Source organism: Podarcis liolepis (assembly GCF_965112155.1).
Source record: "Podarcis liolepis genome assembly, chromosome: 11".
Taxonomy (NCBI): Eukaryota; Metazoa; Chordata; class Lepidosauria; order Squamata; family Lacertidae; genus Podarcis; species Podarcis liolepis.
Genome location: NC_139565.1, coordinates 53102305 through 53125652, shown reverse-complemented (window position 1 = coordinate 53125652; position 23348 = coordinate 53102305). Strand labels below are relative to the sequence as shown.

Sequence of the window (23348 nt, the reverse complement as noted above, 5' to 3'; positions counted from 1 at the left end):
TAATTTGTGACAGATTGTGAGCTGAGTGTTAAAACAGGCACTCGAATTAGACAACAGATGAGGAGGTTCATTATACCATAAACACCAGTGGGCAGGAAAATAAGAATCCATCTCTCCTGTTCTCCCATCTTCAAGGAGATAATGTTAATAAAATGATGGGCACCACCAATTGCTAACTAAATGGCTGCTAGTGTGAAGTAAATGAAATGGCTTCTTCCTTTCTGTGTTGTTATTTAAGACTTAGGAAGTGCCTGAAATTTCACAAGAACTGTCAGGGGTCTAAAGATAAGATAATTGCTGCTTGTAGGCTAAGTATTCATTTGATGTGATACAAAGGAAAGAGGCAAGAAGGAAGCCTGTACCTTCACTGGTCAATGACTGGCGTTAGGGTGCTGTAGGGTTCACTGGATTCACCTGAGCCCTTAGCCATATCGGGCCATTTTGGAGGAATCCAGGCATTGGTTGGGTCAGGTTGAGACAGCCCCAGATTACTATGGGTCAAGTTGTGCATCCCAGAGCAATCCAGGACTGTAAGGGGGCATCAGGCAGGAAGGAGAGGCAGGCATGAGTAGGAAGAAGGAGACGCCACAAAAGGTGGAACCTACTGGACAATTGCATCCTCACAAGGGAAGGTAGGAGTGGATGAGAGCTTTTCCCACCCTGCCTGCCCTTCTTCCCACCAGGCCTCTCCTTCTTCCTGCCTCCTGAAGCAGCACCACACAAGATCTAACTCTCTGCAGTGCTGGTTGGCTCCCCATCGCAATGCTGAGAATCTTCATTCAATTGGGTAACACCCTGCAGGATCAAACCTGCCTGGTCTTGGTCGGAAGATGGGGATATCTCCTTCTCCCTCTACCTCTCTCCTCATCATAAGTAAGAAATTGGGTTTTAACAACCCTTAGCCTTACCTCTACTAAATTGCTTCAGGCATGGATCTGGGGTGGAGCAGGTAGCCATGGGGTGACCCTGGACAGGTCAGGCTGATTGGAAGGGACCCACAAAGTGGATTGGGGAGGTTTTGCACAGTCCTCCCTCCTAGAAGGAAGAGTGCAAATCCCCAGGGACCAGCGGCAGAAGCTAGAGTGTGCCTTCCTTCACCTCTGCTCCCCCAGTTGGAGCAAAGTGTTCTACCAGGAAAGTTCTCTGCACCTGCTCCTTCTCTGGCCAATGGATGGGTCTCTCCCCTTTTCCATGATGTGTCAAAGCATAAATTCCCTGAGTTTTATGGCCCCTTTCCCAAGCAAGCCCTGTTCTTTAGAGCAAAATGCACATGCACTTGGCAGGTATTAAATTGTATCTGTTTTTATAGGTGGGGATGGGGAATAAGGGGAGTAAATTTGTGCCAGTGGAGCATTATGTAGTTTGTCTTCCTACACATCAAAATACATCAGATATTTTTCATAAGCCATGATATTTCACTGCTCAGATCACAGGATGTGTTTCTGCAGTATAAAACATCTTACTGACGTGCAAAAAAGAATTGCTCCTCATAGAAATCCATAGAAATCTTTGCCAGCTCTCATTCTGCATAATAGTTATGCTTCAAGCGATGCCCACATATGTCAACATACATACTTTGAGATCTTCAGCCCAAGCAACAGGAACTTGGCCCAAATGTCTGGTTTTCTGTGGGTCCTCCTAGAAAAAAACTACAAGTTACAGACAACAAACTTTTCCAATTTCCAAGTTGTACTTTTACACTTTAAGACCCCAGGCTCTTAAATAAAATAAAAAGCCCATTCACACAATCTGTTTTCAAGATGTAGAAGTCACTACAGAGATGCAGATTTTTGCCTTTAATGTCTTCCTCCCTGCCTTCCTCACAGTACAATTATCAACATGTAAGTTCTGCAGGGTTGTAAGATCAAAAGAAAACTGAATCCTAGAAAGTTCTCAAAAGCTAGTGGTAGCTAGTGATAAAAGGTCACCTGAAAAATGTTAATAGGAATTGGCTTTCAATCAATTCCTATTAACATTTTCGGATGATTTTTTCTTTCATTCATTTATTCTCATCCTTAGGCAGATGACCAAAGGCCAATTCCTATTGTCCTCTTTCATGATTCTTTACAGCAGAAGGAGCTAACCTTTGGCCATCCAGATGTTCTTGGACTCCAGCTCACATCACCTCCAGCCAGTAGGACCAACTGTTGGTGGTGATGAGACTTGTATTCCAGCACTGGACCACAGCTTAGCCACCCCAGCTTTATAGTCAGGTTGACCAGGTCCTCCTTAACTTTTTAGCAGCTTAAAGGAATCAAAGAAGGCTTCAGTAGTCATTTGCTAAAGGTTTATGGTTCCTTATTTATTTCATTTGGAAAACTGTGAATGTTACATTATAGCTGTTTGCAGTCTTTCAGGACTTTTTATGTTCTTCCAGAACCCCCCATTGGGCAGATGCATCCTCCTCATGGAAGTGTAACACCCCAGAAGAACAGCAACCTTCTTGTCATCATCGTTGTCACCGTTGGGGTGGTTACTGTCGTAGTGGTGGTGATTGTGGCTGTGATTTGTACCAGGCGTTCATCAGCACAGCAGAGGAAGTAAGTAACTGGAAAATATCCCTGTCCATCAATCTTTCCATCCTGCTCTGGAGCAAGTCAATCAGAGCAAACCTGTTTTTTTCCACCCTAAAGTAGATTCTGTGCAATGGTGAAATATGCTTAGGAATCCAGATACTTCACACAGTCTCATCACTTTTGTGGAACAAGTAAATGTCAAATTCATTTGATTTAGCGGCCAGGAAAGACAACCCCAACACTTTTTATAAAAGTCAGGCAGAAATCCAAGTTGTAAAGCATGCATACCCATAATGGCAAAAATATAATAACACAGGAAACAACAGGGCTTCTTTACCTGTTGGAACATAAGGAGTTGATAGAGATCTAGGGGGGATGCATGCACAAAGAGCACATCGTGGAGGATGCACTGTTAGAAGTTGGCTACAAGTGGAACTTTGTAGCTGACAGGCCATTCTGGTATGGATGTGGTATACAAATTAAAAATAACAACTTAAGAGCTGCAAAGAATCTCCCAGAATCAAAATCCAGAACCAGGCTAGAATCTGGGACCTTGAGATCAGTTATTTGGGTAGTATTCATTATCCTTATTAGGAGTGAGTGGCGCTGTGGTCTAAACCACTGAGCCTCTTGGGCTTGCTGATCAGAAGGTCGGTGGTTCAAATCCGCACGATGGGGTGAGCTCCCATTGCTCTGTCCCAGCTCCTGCCAACCTAGCAGTTCGAAAGCACACCAGTGCAAGTAGATAAATAGGTACCACTGAAGCAGGAAGGTAAACGGCATTTCTGTGCACTCTGTTTTCTGTCATGGTGTCCCATTGCACCAGAAGCAGTTTAGTACTGCTGGCCATGTGACCCAGAAAGCTGTCTGTGGACAAATGCTGGCTCCCCTGGCCTGAAAGCAAGATGAGTGCCACAACTCCATAGTCGCCTTTGACTGGGCTTAACCATTCAGGGGACCTTTACCTTTTAAATCATTCTGAGAGTAGATGTATTGAAATCACTTGACATAAATCAACTAACTGATTTCAACAGGTCTACGCTGTGCATCTTAATCAGATGCCACCCTTTGTTTTTCCTTGGAGTGCGTTCTGGACTGAAGGTTCCCAGGGTTCTGACATTCCCAGGGTTCTGACAGTAAGAGCTGTTTGACAGTGGAATTTGCTGCCAAGGAGTGTGTTGGAGTCTCCTTCTTTGGAGGTCTTTAAGCAGAGGCTTGACAACCATATGTCAGGAGTGCTCTGATGGTGTTTCCTGCTAGGCAGGGGGTTGGACTCGATGGCCCTTGTGGTCTCTTCCAACTCTATGATTCTATGATCCTCCCATGCTTTTTGGTGGGTCAACCCACCCAGACAACTCATAGATTTCCCATAAGCTTGTAGAACTATAACAGCTTCAGCATCAGAGTTGCCAGGGAAAGAGCATAGGCCTTGTCTGGATCCTCTCCCTAATTTTTGCATTCTCTGCTGCCCACTGAATTTCCTCCTTTGTATCTTCAGCTACTCATCCTGTCTGCTGCCCAACATCACAATGCCTAGGGACATCACAAATGAGGTGGGAGGAAGTAAAGTGAAACCAGAACAAATGCGAAGTGACTTTAGTATGCCTTATACTGCCAACTAGTAGCATTGAAGAATGTGTTAGGAAACTTTAATAAGCTCTGTTAAGGATAAATTATGTAATTAGGATGAGGAAGCAGTTTCAAATGGAGCTCTTCAGCAAAAGATTATAAGCCTATCCAATACAAATAAGAGACAAGTTATTGGCTTACATGGATTCTGAGTTTGTTATAAAATAACTCCCAGAACCAGAAAGAACTCAAAAATCCATATGGCAACTTGATCATAGGAGAGTGGTCTTCCCTCTCATCCCTGAAAAACGCATCAATCTGTGACTATTATATTAGAAAGCTATCTGGAACAAAGACAGCCCTCACTAGTAATGGGAGGGAAACTAAGTATATGTTAAGAATGCCTTCTGGCACAGTTATAACTTATCATGACAAGCATCTATGGGCCTGGATCAGGCTTTGAAGCTAAGCTGATAAAAATGAGGAATTATCATCCTGGCATTGAAAGAACGCAGCATCACTAGGAAGTCTGCCATTTCCCCGTTGGGATATTGTTCTTCTTTTAGCTTTGCACTATGTTTCCAGCACTCATTAGCTATGGCATTCTGCTTTAAAATCTTGACTCTTTTCTGCTAAGCTACGTGTTTGGGCTATGTGTGACCATAGGAAAGCTTCACTTCCCCTCCAAGCCCTTCTGTGACAGCATGTAAAGCAAGAAGACACATTTGCACAACATTATTTCTTGTTTCTAAGTACGATTTATTCCTTACTGCCTCGTCCATTGATATCAGTTGAGGCCCCTTTATGGAGCCATCTGAAACAAAGGAGGCAAGTATTTCATACCACTGGCTTATATGCAGTTGGGACCAATGAGGCAAATTGAAATCGGTATCCTTTGGCTTCCTTTGTACCTGTTTACAGCTGTGTGTGAGCAGAATCCCTACTGACGGGAGGACTGATATGGGGCAATAATTGCTTTAAATTGGCAAGACAAAAAACTGCACACCAGTCAGCTATTGAAAGACCTGATGGTAATGAATAATGAGCTCTTGTTTCACTTGTTATTTGCCATTACTGCGCAGCATCAGAGTACAACAATATGATTAGGAAAGCAACATTATGGCAAATTTGATACAAAACTGGCTGGAATCCAAAGAACCCATGCATAAATAGAAAGCGCTTTCACATGTGGAGGGAAGGTTGACAGTTTACTGCTTTAGCTGTGAACCCTCATGCTGGGTTGAATTCTACTCCAGCAGATGTCCCACTCACTAACTAATCCAAGTTAAATAGCAGCAGCAGTATAGGGGAAAAGTTGTGCCAGTAAGGCAGTAGCAAGGCCACACAATGGCACTGATCACAGCCAGGGTGGAAGAAGAATATTTACTCACAGTCTAAGTAGTTTTCTGCCTTACTGGAATCTCTGGTTTCTACTTGAAAACTGATTTTTTTAGAACATTCAAGGCAGCACCACATAAAATGTGTTTGGCACAGTTCAAGGTGTACTTCTATTCATTTAGAAGATTCTTGAAAGCCTTTAGCTGTGCATACCAAACAAATGCAATCCTTCATTTGTTATGTTCATTCATTCGTTTTATTTCCATACCGCTTTATAGTTTTCAGGGGGGAAATATCAAAAGTGCTTTATAGCCTACATTAAAACATCAGATAAAACATTGCAAAAAAAAAGGATTATGGAAGAAGGTCAAATATGCATTCAAAGAAACATAATTAACAAACAAAAAATTATCTTAAAGCAATCAAATACAGAAAACAAGCAGTCATGAGAAAAGGCTAGACTAGAACCCTTGTCCCTGACAGACTAGTATTTAATAAGCACTGAAAAGAGGGCAGTTACAGATAGTAGCCGTGTTGGTCTGCCATAGTCAAAATAAAAAAATTCCTTCCAGTAGCACCTTAAAGACCAACTAAGTTAGTTCTTGGTATAAGCTTTCGTGTGCATGCACACTTCTTCAGATACACTGAAACAGAAGTTGCCAGATCCTTCTATATAGTGAGAAGGTGGGGAGGGGTATTACTCAGAAGGGTGGTGGGAATGGGTGATTGGCATATAGCTGAGATGAGCCTGCAATAAACCCAGATGCCAACTTTGCTGCCACATACACGCGGACAACACCATTACTGGCCCCAGCAACATCACACATACCATCTCGGGACTATTTAATTGCTCATCGTCTAACATTGTGTATGCCATCAAATGCCAACAGTGTCCTTCAGCTCTCTATATTGGACAAACAGGCCAAACCTTACGCCAAAGAATAAACGGACATAAATCGGACATCAAGAATCACAAAACAGAGAAACCAGTAGGAGAACACTTCAATCTCCCAGGACATTCTATACAAGATCTCAAAGTAGCTGTTTTACTACAAAGGAATTTCAGAAATAGACTGGAAAGAGAAGCTGCTGAATTGCAACTCATTACCAAACTTAAAACCATGGAGAGACCTGGTCTGAACAAAGACATTGGATTCGTATCTCATTATACATGACTAAGCCATTTTTCACCTTCTCACCCCTTGCCTTTTCCTGTAAGACCTATTGCAGTCATTAAGAGTCGTCAACAGGCTCATCTCAGCTATCTGCCAATCACCCATTCCCACCACCCTTCTGAGTAATACCCCTCCCCACCTTCTCACTATATAGAAGGATCTGGCAACTTCTGTTTCAGTGTATCTGAAGAAGTGTGCATGCACACGAAAGCTCATACCAAGAACTAACTTAGTTGGTCTTTAAGGTGCTACTGGAAGGATTTTTTTTTTATTTTGAAAAGAGGGCAGTGAGGGCATCTGCTTGCTCTCAATAGATTCCCAAGTGTAAGCAATGCCACACTAAATTATACTGTCATGTCCCCTTCATTTAGTCTGGGTTCTTAAAAAATAAAACAAAACAAAAATCTACCATATGCATTGTTGTATCACAGAATAAAGGCATTGCAAACTGGTCCAGATTCAGCAGAACAGATGAGGCTGCCTTATATTGAATTAGTCCATTGATCCCATCGCTGGTAAAAAAAATATCCAAAGATCTCAAGGCGGTTCACAGTATAAAAATGCAAAATAAAGCCATAAAGTATATAATATAAACATTAACAAAAACAAGACAAGCCAATAGCCCCTCCCCCCACAAAAAAAACCATTCTTCTCACCATGCTGCCTGACATAAATAAATGGATTTGGCTCACTGACTCACTCAGAACAGAGCCAGGTTGCCCTACATTTATATTGCAACAGGCTGTCAAAATTCATTATAGAAAGTTTGCAGGGAGGTATTGCTTCCTGAGAAGTCCTGGAGCTTGACAATAATTGAGAACAAAACTCAAACCTGATGTTTATACAAGGAGAACATACATTTGGATGACTCATTCATTTTCATTTCTTTGTTATTGATGTCCTTTCATTCTATAGTCTTGTCTCAGATTTCTGTCACTGCTTATTATCAGTGAGACTGGTGGTAATGTGCAGAAATAAACAATGTAATGAATGCTAAATTTTCTCCTTTTAAAGTCTTTAGGCAGCAGTAGTGTCGCTGATGCAAGACCGAAGATCTGTCTGGAATGACACACTCATTATTTATAACCTCTTACTTACAGTTTCTGGGAACATTGCTGAAGTTTCTGTGGCAATAGCACAAATTAGGTTGAATGAATGGTCATTTGAAAAACCAATCAAATCCCCCCAAATAACAAAAGTTGACTTGACCTTTCAAATAGAGCTTGCACTGTACGTTTGTGGCATGGATAAGGAACCTCCAATTGTTGCTGGGCTACAGTTCCTATGATCCCTGCCCCCATTGGCCATGATGGCTGTGGCTGATGGGAACTCGAGTCCAACAATGTCTAGAGGGGAACAGATTCCCCACCCCTGACCTATAGAACTAGAGTCATAGATAAACATAGACAAGACAATCCACATGCAGCTTCCATTTGCTGAACATGGCAATACTAGATGAATGACATGGTTTAGCTTTGCATGTAACCCCTTTTAAAAGAAATGAATTCCATATTCTATGTAAACAGTATCCTCAATACTGCTTAAGAGCACTTGGCTTTTCTTATATGAAAAGTGAAATGCTTTTAAAAAAATGCAAAGAGTGGTCAGTTGCACAGACATCCTAAGTCATACAGCAAGAGAACATATTGTGATTAATATTCATAAAGTGGAAAATGGGATCTGACACTGAATGCTTCCTTGGATTAAAAAAACACACACATTTTAATGTATGTCAAAAATAAATGCAACATATGCTGCACAACAGAGAGGGAAGTGTAGATGCACAAGCCAGCTCTACTAATTAAAGGGTTGATGCTACTAATGGGTGATGGTTGCATCATAAAGAACGCATTTCTGAAAGGGGAACTTCACACTATTCCCTCTGTTTCTGGAGGGAGCTGTTTTAACGGTTGCGTATCATCTGGTTAACAAATGACTTACTCTGTCAAGCTGTAGGCCTACATCCCTTCAAGCCACTATTGACATTTCCTCTCATTGGACGCCTTCCATGCATCTTCCCAACATATGCTGTCAGCGTGGGGCCTGATGTCTAGCTGGAAGGGGTTGGCAGGTAGCCTCAGCTGGAGCTAAAACTGGTGTCACTTTATGTAACAGAAGAAAGCATATGATCTGGGAGTACACAAGAAGAACCCTGCTGGGTCAGACTGGAGACCTATCTTCTCCAGGGTCCTGTTTCACAAACTGGCCAACCAGATGCAGCAGCCATCCATTGCTTCCCAGTATATATAGAGTCCGATCCATGTAGCCATCATGACTAGAAGTCAATGATAGCCTTACTCTCTGTTTGTCTAATTCCCTTCTAAAACCATCTCACGTGAGCACTTCTCTCTGGATCCAACTCTATAAATAGCAATAGCAGCAGGTTATATTCAAACTTTTTTAAAAAAGTCCTCAAAAAATAATGTCTTATATAAGTTCTTACGGGCATCTGAAGGAACTCCTTCCAGTTCTTAAATGTATTTACCTCTGCATTGCCAACCGTGTCTAAAAAGTGAATTGAGTAGTTTCTATTGACCATATATATAAACATACATGAGCTACTTTCATACTGGGATGCAAATTCTGGTCAAGCTGAGTAAATCTCCCAATTTATGGACCTCTTGACTCTCCCAAATGACTCAGGAGATGCTTTTTTTGGTAGAAGACATAACTATGGATGTATAAAGTCAGTTTAGTAAACCCACATAGGTTCACTTTCCTGTCTACTTAATGGCTTGCCTTAACTCTTTATTACAGGGACTGAAATCCTTTGTCGGCTGGGGCTCCCATTACACTTTTAGACCAAGCAGAAACCAGGCATCTGACCCCATGCCCTTGGGATTTAAAGATGCCATCCTGGTCTCAAGAGGCATAAGAGCTTAAAAGGGAGGAGAGATAAATCACAGGAAGCTTTCACAGAAGACAGGATGATCAACAGATCGAGACATCTATCACTGTAACAGTGATGGCTGTATACTATATTGGAACATTGCCCCAATGGCATCTTCTCCATGCCATTTCTATATTACGAAGCATGATTTGTTGCATGAACAGTTATTTTGCACATTCCACGGTTTAATTTCTCTTTAAGAAAGGTCCAGCTCACCATTAAGTTGTTGCAGTAAGTCACCAGTTGACTATGGGCAGCCCACAATGGATGCTAGTTTGACAACAGCCTGCAGAGGTGCTAAAAACTATGGCAAGCTGTCTCCCTACCTGGTTTGGTGGTGGCCCCTGGCTCTAGAGCAGGTCAAATAAATTAGGGTTGCCATAGTTCAAAAAGTGAAAATCTGGGCACAAAATTTGCCAAAAAATCAACCCTTCTGATATGGGTTGCTGTACGCCTAGATTTCCCCAGAGTTTTTTACCTATTCCTAAAATTCCGCTCAGACATTATTTCCCACAGACAAATCGCAGATATGGCAATGGCAGCTGGAAGGGCCCACACAAATGTGTATGTGTACAACAGTAAAGGCCTGGGCTAGAAAGCTTAAAGGCCACCGCTGCTACATGGGAGCTGAGTTGAAACAAAGGAAATACAAATTGGCCCCGCCCCATAGCTTGACCAATCACGGCTAGGAATGGCTAGGAACTAGGTGGAGGCATAGATTTTAAAAGTGTAAACTCACCCACACTGGCCAGATTTGAATATGCTAAGAAAAAATGTTAGTGAATTTCACCTTTGCAACCCCCACCCCAGAATTTTCAACAAAATATTCCTCCCATTTCACTGCCAATAATAATAATAATAGTAATAATAGTAATAATAATTTATTATTTATACCCTGCCCATCTGGCTGGGTTTCTCCAGCCACTCTGGACGGCTTCCAACAGAATATTAAAATACAGTAGCCTATTAAACATTAAAAGCTTCCCTAAACAGGGCTGCCTTCAGATGTCTTCTAAAAATCTGGTAGTTGTTTTTCTCTTTGACATCTGGTGGGAGGGCATTCCAGAGGGCGGGTGCCACTACCAGGAAGGTTCCCTGTAACTTGGCTTCTTGCAGCGAGGGAACCGCCAGAAGGCTCTCGGTGCTGGACCTCAGTGTCCGGGCAGAACGATGGGCGTGGAGACGCTCCTTCAGGTATACTGGACCGAGGACGTTTAGGGCTTTAAAGGTCAGCAGCAACACTTTGAATTGTGCTCAGGAACATACTGTGAGCCAGTGTAGGTCTTTCAAGACCAGTGTTATATGGTTATATGGTCTCATCACAACTAGTGATGAGAATTTTGGGAGCCTGAAGACTGAAGCCCTGATGATGCAAATAGTATTATCTACTGGATGGAAAGTTACGCAGCATTGAAGTACTTCAGGTCTTTTGACTTTCCACTCCTTTTCTCTTTCTCCAACAGAAAACGTGCCACTCACAGTGCTGGCAAGAGGAAGGGCAGCCAGAAAGACCTGCGGCCCCCAGATCTCTGGATACACCATGAAGAGATGGAGATGAAGAATATCGAAAAGCCAGCGGGTTCCGATCCAGCAGGAAGAGATTCCCCGATGCAGAGCTGCCAGGACATCACCCCAGGCAGCCACAGCCAATCTGAAACTCAGATGGGCAGCAAGAGTGCCTCACAGTCTGGTAATAATGCTACCCATACGAAGGGCCAGTCAGCACATGCATAGAGATTGTTGACACTCCATTACTAAACCCTCTATGACTCACAGATGAATGTGTGAATGGCCATCACTGACAAATATTGAATTTGAGGCAAATATCAAAGCTTTTCTCTGTTGTGAATTTCTGTTTGGTTTGGTTTAATGCATGGAAGTGATAACCTGATCCTGCAGTTATCCATATGATAAGTGAGGGTGTCTTGGAGGAAAGGTGGAATGTAAAAAGCAAAAATAAATAAAATCCAGCAGTGAATTCTGGCCCTTTGGCCCATTTCCCCTCCCCCTCCAAAAAGGTGCTGAGCTTAAGAGAAGTTTAAGATTTTTTGCTGTTGACTTTTCTTTCTTGGTTTGTTTTGTATTGCTGCTTTTGTGCATTCTGAGACTCCTTGGAAGAAAGGCTATACAGTGGACACTCAGGTTGCGAACATGATCCATGCGGGATGCACGTTCGCAACCCGTGTCTGCGCATGCGCGGGTTGAGATTCAGTGCTTCTGCACATGCACAAAGCGCAATTTAGCACTTCTGAGCATGCGCGACTGCCAAAACCCGGAAGTAACCCGTTCCAGTATTTCCGGGTTTCAGCAGTCCTCAACCCAAAGAAATGCAACCTGAAGCAGCTGTAACCCGAGGTATGACTGCACATGTTACAGTTGTTTATAAATATATTGCATTGATGTGCTGCCCTTTCCCCCAAGGAGTTCAAGGTACAGTGGTACCTCGGGTTACAGACACTTCAGGTTACAGACTCTGCTAACCCAGAAATAGTATCTCGGGTTAATAACTTGGCTTCAGGATGAGAACAGAAATCGTGCGGCAGCAGCGGGAGGCCCCATTAGCTAAAGTTGTACCTCAGGTTAAGAACAGTTTCAGGTTAAGAACGGACCTCTGGAATGAATTAAGTTCTTAACCAGAGGTACCACTGTATTTTATTCTGACAACCACTCTATAAGGTAGGTTAGGCTGAAGCACAAGGACTGGCTCTTGGTGACCCAGTGAGCTTCATGGCTGAGTGGGTTTTTGAACCCTTGTCTGTTGGTGACTTGAGGAAGTCAGTTGGTAGTTCACCACACCTCAACCAGTGTACATTGGTACCTCGGGTTAAGTACTTAATTTGTTCCGGAGGTCCGTTCTTAACCTGAAACTGTTCTGAACCTGAAGCACCACTTTAGCTAATGGGGCCTCCTGCTGCTGCCACGCTGCCAGAGCACGATTTCTGTTCTCATCCTGAAGCAAAGTTCTTAACCCAAGGTACTATTTCTGGGTTAGCGGAGTCTGTAACCTGAAGCATATGTAACCCGAGGTACCACTGTAATGTATAACAGAGTAAGCACAGCCCCAGCAGGCTTCAGAGATTTCCTTCTCCTAGCAGACAGCTTCTTCCAGGTTAAGGGGAAAGCTCTCCTACCCAGATCAAAGCAACAAAGTTTTTATTGTCTGCAGATACAAGACAAAGGTGAACACTGCTATTTACTATATGCTGTTCTTTGGGTCCTTGAAGTAAAGATACATATGTACAGAGAGATCCACTAACACTATCACCATTCTAGCTAACACTGATGTAAAACCCACAGCCTCTTCCCCTGACACTCACAAATTCAGAGTCAGACCCCAACAGCAAATAGTATGGCAAGAGGACTTGACAAGACATAGTGAAGAGACAAGACTCTTATACCTGTCTCTACACATAGCCATATTTCCTGAACCAGTGGGAGGGCAAGCAGCTCAGCAAGTCATACACTTGACCTCACTGGTGTTGCTATGGCAACCCTGCGCACCTGGCACCCTTATCTCAGAACATCCAGACATGGAGGATGTGCTCCTCAAGACATGAGCCCAAGCACTGGGTGATTTAACCCATTATTCACATTACACCAACATGGTCGCCCTAGTCCAGCTGGTCCACCTAATCCCTGGTTCAGGCACCTGGTACGGTCACCAGCACAGACCTATGTTTATGTACATGTATTGCATGATTTGCAAGGAGCTCATGGTTGATTGGCACAGCATTGCCCAATGAGCTTTAGTGGGGCTGAGTGGGGATTCAAACCCTGGTCTCACCACTCATCACTCCAACCATTATACCACACTGCCTCCTTCATTAATATGGAGCAGAAAGTGTGGGCAAAGTCCATGACTGGTTATGCCAATATAGTTTTTGCAAAATGCAGCCAGAGGAATTTCCTGCTTGAGGCTGTGTGCTCTTTATTCATTTTGGTCCTTAGCTGGAAACTTTGCTAATTATATCCATGGCCCAATTTAATCGGTGATGCCGGTTGGGGGCAAAAAAATGTTTATTCATGCATCAGTGTTTTGCTTAGCCAGCTCCACATTTAAAGTGGGCCCCCAGCCCATTTGGATGCCAGGATAGCACCTGCTGGGGCCACAGATCCCTGACATGATTAAGGGCCCAGTTTAAACATGAAGCCCACTGCATGGAATTCGTAATGATAAAGCAATTTTAGCCCAATCAGCATCGCATTTAAATCTGGCCTCGGACATTCCAAATATATCATTATTTCCGCAAAGCATGAGCGAAAAGCAGATCTGAAGTCAACATGGAGAAAAATGATATTTACATAGTTCAAAGGTCATTCAAAGCTTAATGAAGCACTAACGAGCTTCAACTGATTTCATTTAGCAAACCTTCCACTGGCAAAACTACTAATTGATACTTTAGGATCTAGTTGGGTTATTTATGTCAGTATTTAGCAAATGATGCATATGACAAAAAAGATATCTGCCCAGCTTCCTTTACCTAACCGCATTTAGAACTAAAACATTATTTCATTGCATTCATCATTAGCCTGCCAAATCTTCAAGAGCTTAATTTGGGGTAATATTAAACCACTTTTTATGCTCGTAACTCAGCTAAAACATTTAAATCTGGTGCCATTAAATAGAGAGCGAGACTTATTTTTGTTCCCAAATATACTGCATAGACTCTCATTTCTATAGCAAATGGCCCTGAGTAAATGGGTGATTATACGCTGCCTTTTAAACACCACGGCCAATCACACAGAAGGCAGAATGCTGATTTGAGCAAATAATTAGCATGTGGGAGTTTGGCTATCCCTGCAATGGAGTTTTGCCGTGAACTTGAAGGGAGGCCGGCAACAAACAACATTTTAGGATGACAGTCAGGGTCTCTTTCTCTCTTTTTTGGCAGTGTGCGTTTCACTGCAGCTACAAAGAGGCACGACTGCAAAGCTGCGATGAAATTTCATAGAAATGAACTAGCATTAAAAGTCAATTGCAAAAAAGGGGAAGCAATTCTTCCTGTTCCAAAGTGGTCTTTCAAATATTCTGTGGTCCTAGGAGGCAACAATGCTTACCAAGTGACCAGCATTTTCCATCTAGGAAGATATGGGGGAACTTCTGTCTTGCACGGAGCCCTCTTGGGGGGTACCTACTCAGCTTGATGTTTGGAGCCCTTGTCATTTAACCTTTATATTTCAATCTCCCAGCTCCGGACACAGAAGAAGTGGGGAGCAGCATGTCCACGTTGGAACGGTCACTGGCGGCCCGCAGAGCAACACGCACCAAGCTCATGATTCCAATGGACTCACAGCCCAGCAATCCTTGTAAGTTGTGTGTCTGCAGCCGGGGTGGGGAGCTTGTGGCCTTCCAGATGTTATTGGACTTTGCCTCCCATCAGTCCTGGCCAGCATGACCAATGTCAGGGATGATGTAGCAAAGCTACAGGTTCCTTCGCCTAAAGGATAAAGCCCACCCTAATTCTGAAAGGGATGCAAGGGACGCAGGTGTCGCTGTGAGTTAAACCACAGAGCCTAGAACCTGATGATCAAGACTTGCTTTTTAAGATCCTGTCTAGGTTTGTCATTGCTTTTCTCCCAAGAAGAGAAGATAGATAGATAGATAGATAGATAGATAGATAGATAGATAGATAGACAGACAGACAGACAGACAGATAGATAGATAGATAGATAGATAGATAGATAGATAGATAGATTATAGATAATTTATTACGGTTGGAGACCAGCTTATAAAACACACTTGGGGGTACAGTCCCAGAAAGAAAACAAACAGTTAAAACAATGTACAACAATAAATTTAAAATTTATAAATGTGATAAGCATATAGACACTTAAACGTTTAAGATAGGCTTCCGCATAGATATGACCCAGAGTCACCCATGGAACTGAGTTTGGGGATTTTCTTCATGAACTAGTTTGAGGTAGGGGCAGTTAATGCAGTGCCCTGCAGGTGCTGTTGGACAGCAACTCCCATCATTCCTAACCATTGGCTATGCTGACTGAGACAGATGGGAGCTGTGGTCCAGCAACATCTGCAAGGCACACATTGGCTACGTCTGATTTTAGATTCAAAGGTCAATATCAACACCTTAAAATGGGCCAAGAAACAGATAGGCATGGTGCCAATGCAGCTGCCACTGCATGGATGCAACATGATCCAGCTGGCATTTCCAGACCCACCCAGGTCAATGTGAAATCACCAAGCATTTATAGTGGCATTCCAGGTGCTCAGTAACCCCACCCCTTGGGATTTTTATTTTATTTTTACTTTTTGGTGTTCCCAGGCTACAAGCAAAAATGGGAGGCTGATCAAGTGCCTGCAGAGTTCACCTGTATGTAGCTGAAGGGGAATAGTCCCTTTCCTGGAAGGTCAAAAGTTATGCAAGCCTAATGTAAACAAATTGCTGGGTAAGGGAGAAAGACGGGGAGTAACCTGCAACAACAATAATTTGGAATACATGGCAGCACCAGATCATTTTAATCAGGGAGTAATTACCAGAAGCTAATAAGGATGTAATTGGTTTCTGAGCTGCAAGCAGACGCTGTTCAACAAACTGCACAGAATGAGTTTATAGAATTCTGGACTGGACTCCTTCAGAGAACAGGTCAAGGATCACGTTTTTCAATGAAAAAAGGCAATGCCCTGCACATTACATTTTTTAAAAGTATTAAATTCTGGTTGCTGTAAGATGAAAATAAGGGGCCTGCTCTATCAAGCCAAAATTATTTGGATAATCCTCTAAGGTAAAGGTAAAGGGACCCCTGGCCATTAGGTCCAGTCGTGACTGACTCTGGGGTTGCGGCTCTCATCCCGCTTTATTGGCCGAGGGAGCCAGCGTACAGCTTCCGGGTCATGTGGCCAGCATGACTAAGACGCTTCTGGCGAACCAGAGCAGCGCATGGAAACGCCGTTTACCTTCCCGCCGAAGCGGTACCTATTTATCTACCTGCACTTTGATGTGCTTTCAAACTGCTAGGTTGGCAGGAGCAGGGACCGAGCAATGGGAGCCCACCCTGTCACGGGGATTTGAACCGCCGACCTTCTGATCTGCAAGTCCTAGGCTCTGTGGTTTAACCCATAGCACCACCTGCATCCCATATAATCCTCTAAGGCGACCCTAAAGAAAGTGCAATGTAGTAATCTAATCTTGGTATTATCAAGGTATTGATAGCTGTGGCCAGACCTAACTTGTCTAGGATAGAGCGAAGTTGGCAGAACAGTCAAAGTTGGTTGAGGATGCTTCAAGCCACAAATAACATCTGAACATCTATCTACAATGTTGGCTCTAAAAGGGCCCCGCCCACTCCCCAAAAAGTTGTGGACTTAATCTTTTAGGCTCTAACAAATTGGCAGATAACACTGTGGACTGCAAAAAGGTAGGACGAACCGGTTCCCCATTTTCATAAAAAGCTAGTGCATCAAGATGTTCCTACCTTGGTGTGTTATTTGAACACATGCAGTGATTTATTGTTATTGTTTGCATTGTATTCAAGCTGGTGCATTCAAAAAACATGACTCTCTACCATGACCTACAGTCCAAAGTAGTACAGTTCAGAATTATGCCATATCAAGTGTGCCAGCTGCATCTGAAAAAATGGGTTGGTGTTAATCTGAGTCAAGTAGTAGAAGATAGCATTGTCTTTTTGTTAGAACAGCTTTTGCCACTTCTTCCTGATTTGAATTTGGAAAACGCTAGCAACACCCCCCTCTCTCACACACACAACTTCTATATCATGTATAATAAGCCATTGTTGTAAAATGTTCTTTCAGAAAACAACAATCTGTAGGTGTAATCTGTTTATCTGTGCTATAATTGCTTTGTAAAAGCCATGCCTTTTATAATTGCACAAAATGAAATTGAATCTTCACTCACTTGTGCCAGCATAAATCAGCTGGGCTACCATTGAGCTTGTTGCAATAGAGGATTCTGGCATGACATGGATGCAAACTTATTTATCCATTTGTCAGGTGGAAGTCTGGGAAGAAGGAGGGGGCAGAAGAGAGACAGCTGCCACTTTTTTTCTAATGACGGTCTTGCTCTCGTTCTCTCTCTCTCTCTCTCAACCCACCCCACCCCCTGCCCACCCGTCCTCAACTCACAAATAGCGTTTAATCTTCTTGTTTAATCCTCAACAGCATTTATGTTCCACCGTTTCAAAGGCCACAAATGTGAAAATTCTTTATCTGCTTTGCTTTTGTGCCACTGCCTTTCAAAAAGAGGTTACCTATCGGATAGCTATGGGTAATTTGTGTTTGAATCCAGCAGCAGGGAGAAACTTCAAGTCTTCGTTTTCCTTTCAAAGCACAGGTGGCAAGGAGGACAGAGAAAGCCGAACAGCCAGTAATTTATTCACAGGCTAGTGGTTGGGAGCTGCCCTGTGGTTTTCTACTCCCACTACAAAAAGTGCACATTCACTGTTGCAAAGGAGCATCTCAAACATATATATGGGGTTGTGGGGAAAGCAATGAAGTGATTGCACAATTAAATCCATGGAGATTATAAATAATATGCTTCACATTCACAATACTTACTTTACTATAACAGCAATCTAATCAGAACAAAATAAGATCAGGTCATGATATAAATTGAATGCCGGATAAAAAATTCTTGCCCGTTGTCAGGGCTGCCGCCCAGTCCCAGCTCACATAGGACCAAGTCAGCCAGCGTTCAGTTTCAAAGAGTCTTTATTGGATTACAGGTTCCATTTCCAAACTGCAACGTGCAGCCCTACTTCTTCTAGGTCAGAACGACGAAGACCCGTCTGAGTCTCCGCCTCTAGCGCACCAGCTTAATACCCTAGCCTTGCTCCACCTCCTGCGCCTTTCCTTCCGTCTCTGGGTCCTCCTGCCCCCCTGGGTCTCTCCTTTCCTACTCTCTTCTGACGCGGACCCCCCTGACCCTTCCGCCTCCTTGCGGCGGGCTTTGGGACTCGGTTCACTCTCTGGGCTGCTGGCTGCGCCAGCTTCCGTTACATTTGAACTTGGCGCGCGCGCCCAACTCTCCACTTTCCTCTTGATCGTTTCCTCGCTCCCCGAGGTGGGCGTGACTACTCCTGACTCATGCCCTCCCTCCTTCTGAAAGTCTCCGGAGCCCGATATCTGGTCCCCTTTCTCCCCGCTGCTCCCGGCTGGGAACGTGGGTCCCGATCTCCAACTGCTGCTTTCTGATCCCTCTCTGGACCCTTCTTCCTGGGGTGTCCCCCTGCTCTCCCCCCTTGCTCTGGCTGCTGGCGCTCCCTTCTGGGAATCCTCGGACTCGCTAGACAGGCTCGGTGATCTCGGGTCGTCATCCCCACTCATCCTTCCTTCGTATTCCTCCCCCTCGCTCTCTGTCTCCTCCCTTCTCTGCGTCTCTGCTCCTGAACCCCTGACATCCATCCCCCCCTCGAAGCCCCCCCTTCCCCCCTCCCCGCTTTCAAGGGTGGTTGGTGGGTGCTCCATCATCACGGGAGTGAATGTCGGATACAGTTCACTCCCCGTTGCTGGCCGCCAACTGAAGACCTCCGAGTCTTCCTCCCCGCGTTCGTCAACGGTGGTCTCCTCCGCCTCCATCTCGGTGCCGCCGTGCTCGAAACCAAGGTCCTCCCCGCAAACGTCCATGTCCGTCTCTGCGTCTGTCGCTGGACCTGGTGTCTCCTGCCACTTCCGGCGCCACTGCTCCTCTGGCCGATCGTCCCACCAATACGAGTTGTCGGACGCCGAACCCTCCGGTGACCCCTCTGGGGAACGTGTGCGCGGTGCGGGTTCCCCTTCCGAGTCGAAGCCATGGAACGTGCTGGAGGAAAGCGTGGGCGTGAACAACCAGTCGTCGAAGAAGCCCGCTGGCATAGGTCTGTGTGGGAAAAGGGCATGAAACTCATCCTTGAGCAGGGGTTCCTCCAAGGCGTAGTCCGGCACCCAGCTATTAGTACTGGCCCGGGTGCCCTCCCTTGCTAGTAGATATTCTACTCCGTCTTCCCCCCATCTGGAGTCCAAAATCTCCGTGACTTCGTTGATGGGGTCCTGCTGTGGCAATCTTCCCACCTCCGTCCGCTCCGGAGACTGACTCGGTGCCGTTCCTGGTTCCTGGAACCTGTGCGGTGCCCTGTAGGGAGTGAGCACCGACCTGTGGAACACCGGATGCATCCTGGAACCCTCTGGTAGCACCAGCCGGAAAGCCACCGGGTTGATCTGCGCTTCGACTCGGTATGGACCGAGTTGCTTGTGCCCTAGCTTCCTCTTGGCTAACGATCGGGTCGGCACCGCGTGGGCTGCCAACCAGACCCAGTCTCCCACTCGGATCTCCTCGCCAACTCGCCTGTGCTTGTCAGCTTGGACCTTGTATGCGTGCTTCGCCAGCTCCAGCTGCCGTCTGAGTTGATCGTGGACCTCTTGCAACTCAGATGCGAAAGCGTCCGCCGTCTGTGGTTCCCCTTCCCCCACTTTGTCCAGTCCCGGGAAGGTTCTGGGATTCCTCCCATTGTTGGCGAAGAACGGCGTCACCCCTGTGGATACGTGTTTCGTGTTGTTGTAGGCGAATTCGGCGAGCGGCAGGTAATCCACCCACGTCGCCGGCTGTTGATTGGCATAGCATCTCAGGTACTGCTGCATGATGGCATTGACCCTCTCCGCTTGCCCGTTGGTCTGCGGGTGCCTTGCCGATGTCAGGTTGATCTTGACGTTCAGGAAGCCCATCAGCTTTTGCCAGAAATTCGAGATGAACTGGCGTCCGCGGTCGGACAGTATAGACCGTGGCAGCCCGTGCACTTTGAACACGTGATCTATGAACAATTTGGCTGTTTGTTCTGCCGTGGCCACCTTCGCACACGGTATGAAATGTGCCATCTTGGTGAACAAGTCCACCACCACTAGTACAGCTGTCTTGCCTCTCGAGCTGGGTAGATCCGTGACAAAGTCCAGGGCCACCCTCTCCCATGGTTCAAACGGCGTTTGCAGCGGTTCCAGCAGTCCCGCCGGTGGTTTGTGCACCGGCTTGGCCCTCTGGCAGGTGTCGCACCTCGCGACGTAGTCCGCGACTTCCCCCCTCAGTCTGGGCCACCAAAAGTCTCTTGCGACCAATTCCACCGTTTTTTCTGTGCCAAAGTGCCCGGCCGTGGGTGCGTCGTGCAGCTGCTGCAGTACCCGGGCGCGAAGTTCGTCTCCCGGCACGTAGACGGCCCCTTTACGTAAGAGCAAGCCGTCTCGTATCTGGAACTCGTCGCCCTTCGCCGTGCCCTTGTGCACCTCTGCCATCTTCGCCTGCGCGAATGAGTCGTCCGTCAACGCCCTTCGCACCGCATCCAGGTCTACTGTGGCTGAAGCGCACGCCCACGCTGTTGGCGCGAAGATGTGCATGGCCGCCGCTGGCGTCGCCTCTTCGAGGTACTGCGGTTTTCGGGACAGGGCATCCGCCATGATGTTGGTGTCGCCCGGGACGTACTCAATGCGGAAATTGAAGTCAGCAAAGAACTCCGCCCAACGGATCTGCCTCTGGTTCAGGAACCGAGCCGTGCGCCAGTGCTCCAGATTCTTGTGGTCCGTGCAGACCTGCACCGTGTGCTTGGCGCCGATCAGGAAGTGCCTCCACGCCTTGAAAGCTGCATGAATGGCAAGCAGCTCCCTATCCCAGATGGTGTAGTTCTGCTCCGACTTGCTGAGCTTTCTGGAGTAGAACGCCCCCGGCCTCCAGACCCCCTGCGGGTCCTTCTGCAGCAGTACCGCTCCCACTGCTCTATCGGACGCGTCTGTCTCCACCCTCAGCGGTCTGCTGGGGTCGATATGCAGCAGTTGCTCTTCCGACGCGAAGAGACGCTTGAGTGTCTGAAAGGACCGCTCCGCCTGCTCCGTCCAGATGAATTTCTTTTTCTTGGAGCTTAGCGTGTCCGTAATAGCTGCCGTCTGCATCGCGAACCCCTTGATGAACTTGCGATAGAAATTGGCGAATCCGACAAACCTCTGGACCTCTTTCCGGTTGCGCGGGCTCTTCCAATCCAACACCGCACGAACCTTGGCGCTGTCCATGGCTAGCCCCTTGTCCGACAGCTTGTAACCCAAGAAATCCACCTCCGTCGTGTCGAACTGGCACTTCTCCAGTTTGGCGTACAGTCTATGCTGCTGCAGCCTCTTCAGCACCTCCCGAACGTCCTGGTCGTGTGCTTGCTGCGAGTCAGAGAATATCAGGATGTCATCCAGAAAGCAGACGCACTTCTTGTAGAGGAGTCCCGCCAACACGTGATGCATAAAAGCTTGAAAAACGTGGGAGCCATTTTGCAATCCAAAAGGCATAACTCTATATTCGTAGGTGCCCAGAGGCGTGAACATGGCTGTCTTCCACTCATCGCCCTCCCTCATACGGATGAGATTGTACGCTCCTCGCAGGTCCAACTTGGTGAACACGCGTCCCTTGCGCACCGTCGCCAGCAGGTCGTCAATCCTGGGCATAGGGAAATCGGAGGGCTTGGTCATTCTGTTTAAGAGGCGGTAATCCACGACCAATCTTTTTTGGGGCGTGTCCTTTTTCTTCACGAAGAAAACAGGACTGCCCCCTACTGCGCTGGACTCCCGGATGAAACCGCGCTGCAAATTGTGATCGATGAACTGTTTGAGTTCCTGTAGTTCGTCCTCAGACATGGAATATAGCTTCCCCTTCGGCAGCGTCGCCCCTGGCAGGAGGTCAATCTTGCAGTCATATTGCCTGTGCGGTGGTAGCTTGTCTGCCTCTTTCTCACAGAAGACCTCCAGAAAGTCCGCGTATTTGTGGGGAACTGCTTGCAACGTTCCCAACTGCAGTTGTGAGTCCTCCTCCTCCCCCTCCTGCCTGGGCAGGATGCAGTGTTCTGCGCAGTAAGAGGAGCCGAAGATCAGCTGTCTCTGGTACCAAGCCAGCGTTGGACTGTGCCTGTCCAGCCAACTCATGCCCAACACAATGGGCGTGTCCGACAGTCGGGTGACATTAAAACTGATGACTTCCCTGTGGTTACCAAGTTGCATCACCATTGGTGGCGTCTGCTTCACCACCTGCCCCCCTAGCAACTCTCTGCCATCCACTGTGACGACTTGCAGGGGCAGAGTGGCAGGCAGCAGCTTTATAGCGTGCTGCTCCACAAAATCCTGTGCTATAAAGTCTGCGTTGCTTCCAGAATCCACAGAAAGCGGCACTTCGATGGTGACTCCATTGGGTAGCTGGAGAGACGCTGTGAGTTGCACTACTGGTTTGGGTGGGAGGGGGTCCGTGGGTTGCAATATCGCTGGGGACTGCTTCACTGATGCGTCTGGCTGGGCCCCAGTGCCTCTGTCTCCAGCCAGACATCGTCGTTTCCCTGCTGAGCTTCGCTGCATTGTGTGGCCACTTTCACCGTTGCGGAGGCTGCAGTGTGCTTGGAGCTCCTCTGGGGACACTCTTTCGCCAAGTGTTGAGGGCTCTCGCATATGTAACACTTCCTGGTCCCTCTAGGAGGTTTAGTCTTGACTGCTGTCGGTGCAGAGGCTCTGCTAGCTGACTGAGCCCTGGCGCCTCCCACTTCCATAGGTTCCACTCCCCCTCCTGGCGGAGGTGTGGATTGCGCACGCGCTGCTTCCCTTGGAACGAAAGAGAAACTTCTCGCTGCTTCGCGCCCTCCACGTCCTTCATCTCTGCACCATGGACGTTCTTCCAGCCTCACCCCCACAGTCAGCGCCCTTTGGACCACCTCCTGCGTGCTTCGGGGCCTCTCCCCCCTCGCAATTTCATCCTTCACAGCAGAGCTGAGACCCTCCCAGAACAGGTCCCTGACTGGGGGCGAGTCCCGGTCCCATTCCAATGCACTGACCAGCGCAAAAAAGCGGGCGTGGTACTGCCGGACGCTCGCCCTCCCTTGTTTCAGTCCATGAATCTCCCGTCG

At 46.4% G+C, this 23348-nt stretch overlaps 1 protein-coding gene and 1 long non-coding RNA gene across 4 annotated transcripts in view; one reads left to right on the top strand and one right to left on the bottom strand.

The window, feature by feature from the left end:
• DCC (DCC netrin 1 receptor) overlaps positions 1 to 23348 on the top strand; it is a gene marked incomplete at its 5' end in the record, with an annotated part of 945448 nt that overhangs the window by 888038 nt on the left and 34062 nt on the right. For all 3 annotated transcript variants that reach the window (XM_083465695.1, XM_083465694.1, XM_083465696.1), the window contains 3 exons: positions 2378 to 2540; positions 10952 to 11178; positions 14679 to 14795. In XM_083465695.1, coding sequence (XP_083321821.1) covers positions 2378 to 2540; positions 10952 to 11178; positions 14679 to 14795 — 507 coding nt within the window. The remainder of the gene's footprint in view (positions 1 to 2377; positions 2541 to 10951; positions 11179 to 14678; positions 14796 to 23348) is intronic.
• LOC310689127 lies at positions 958 to 11073 on the bottom strand. Its single transcript, XR_014517347.1, has 3 exons — positions 10968 to 11073; positions 8540 to 8700; positions 958 to 1035 (listed from the first exon to the last, which is right to left on the bottom strand). It is a non-coding gene; the product is annotated as an uncharacterized lncRNA (long non-coding RNA).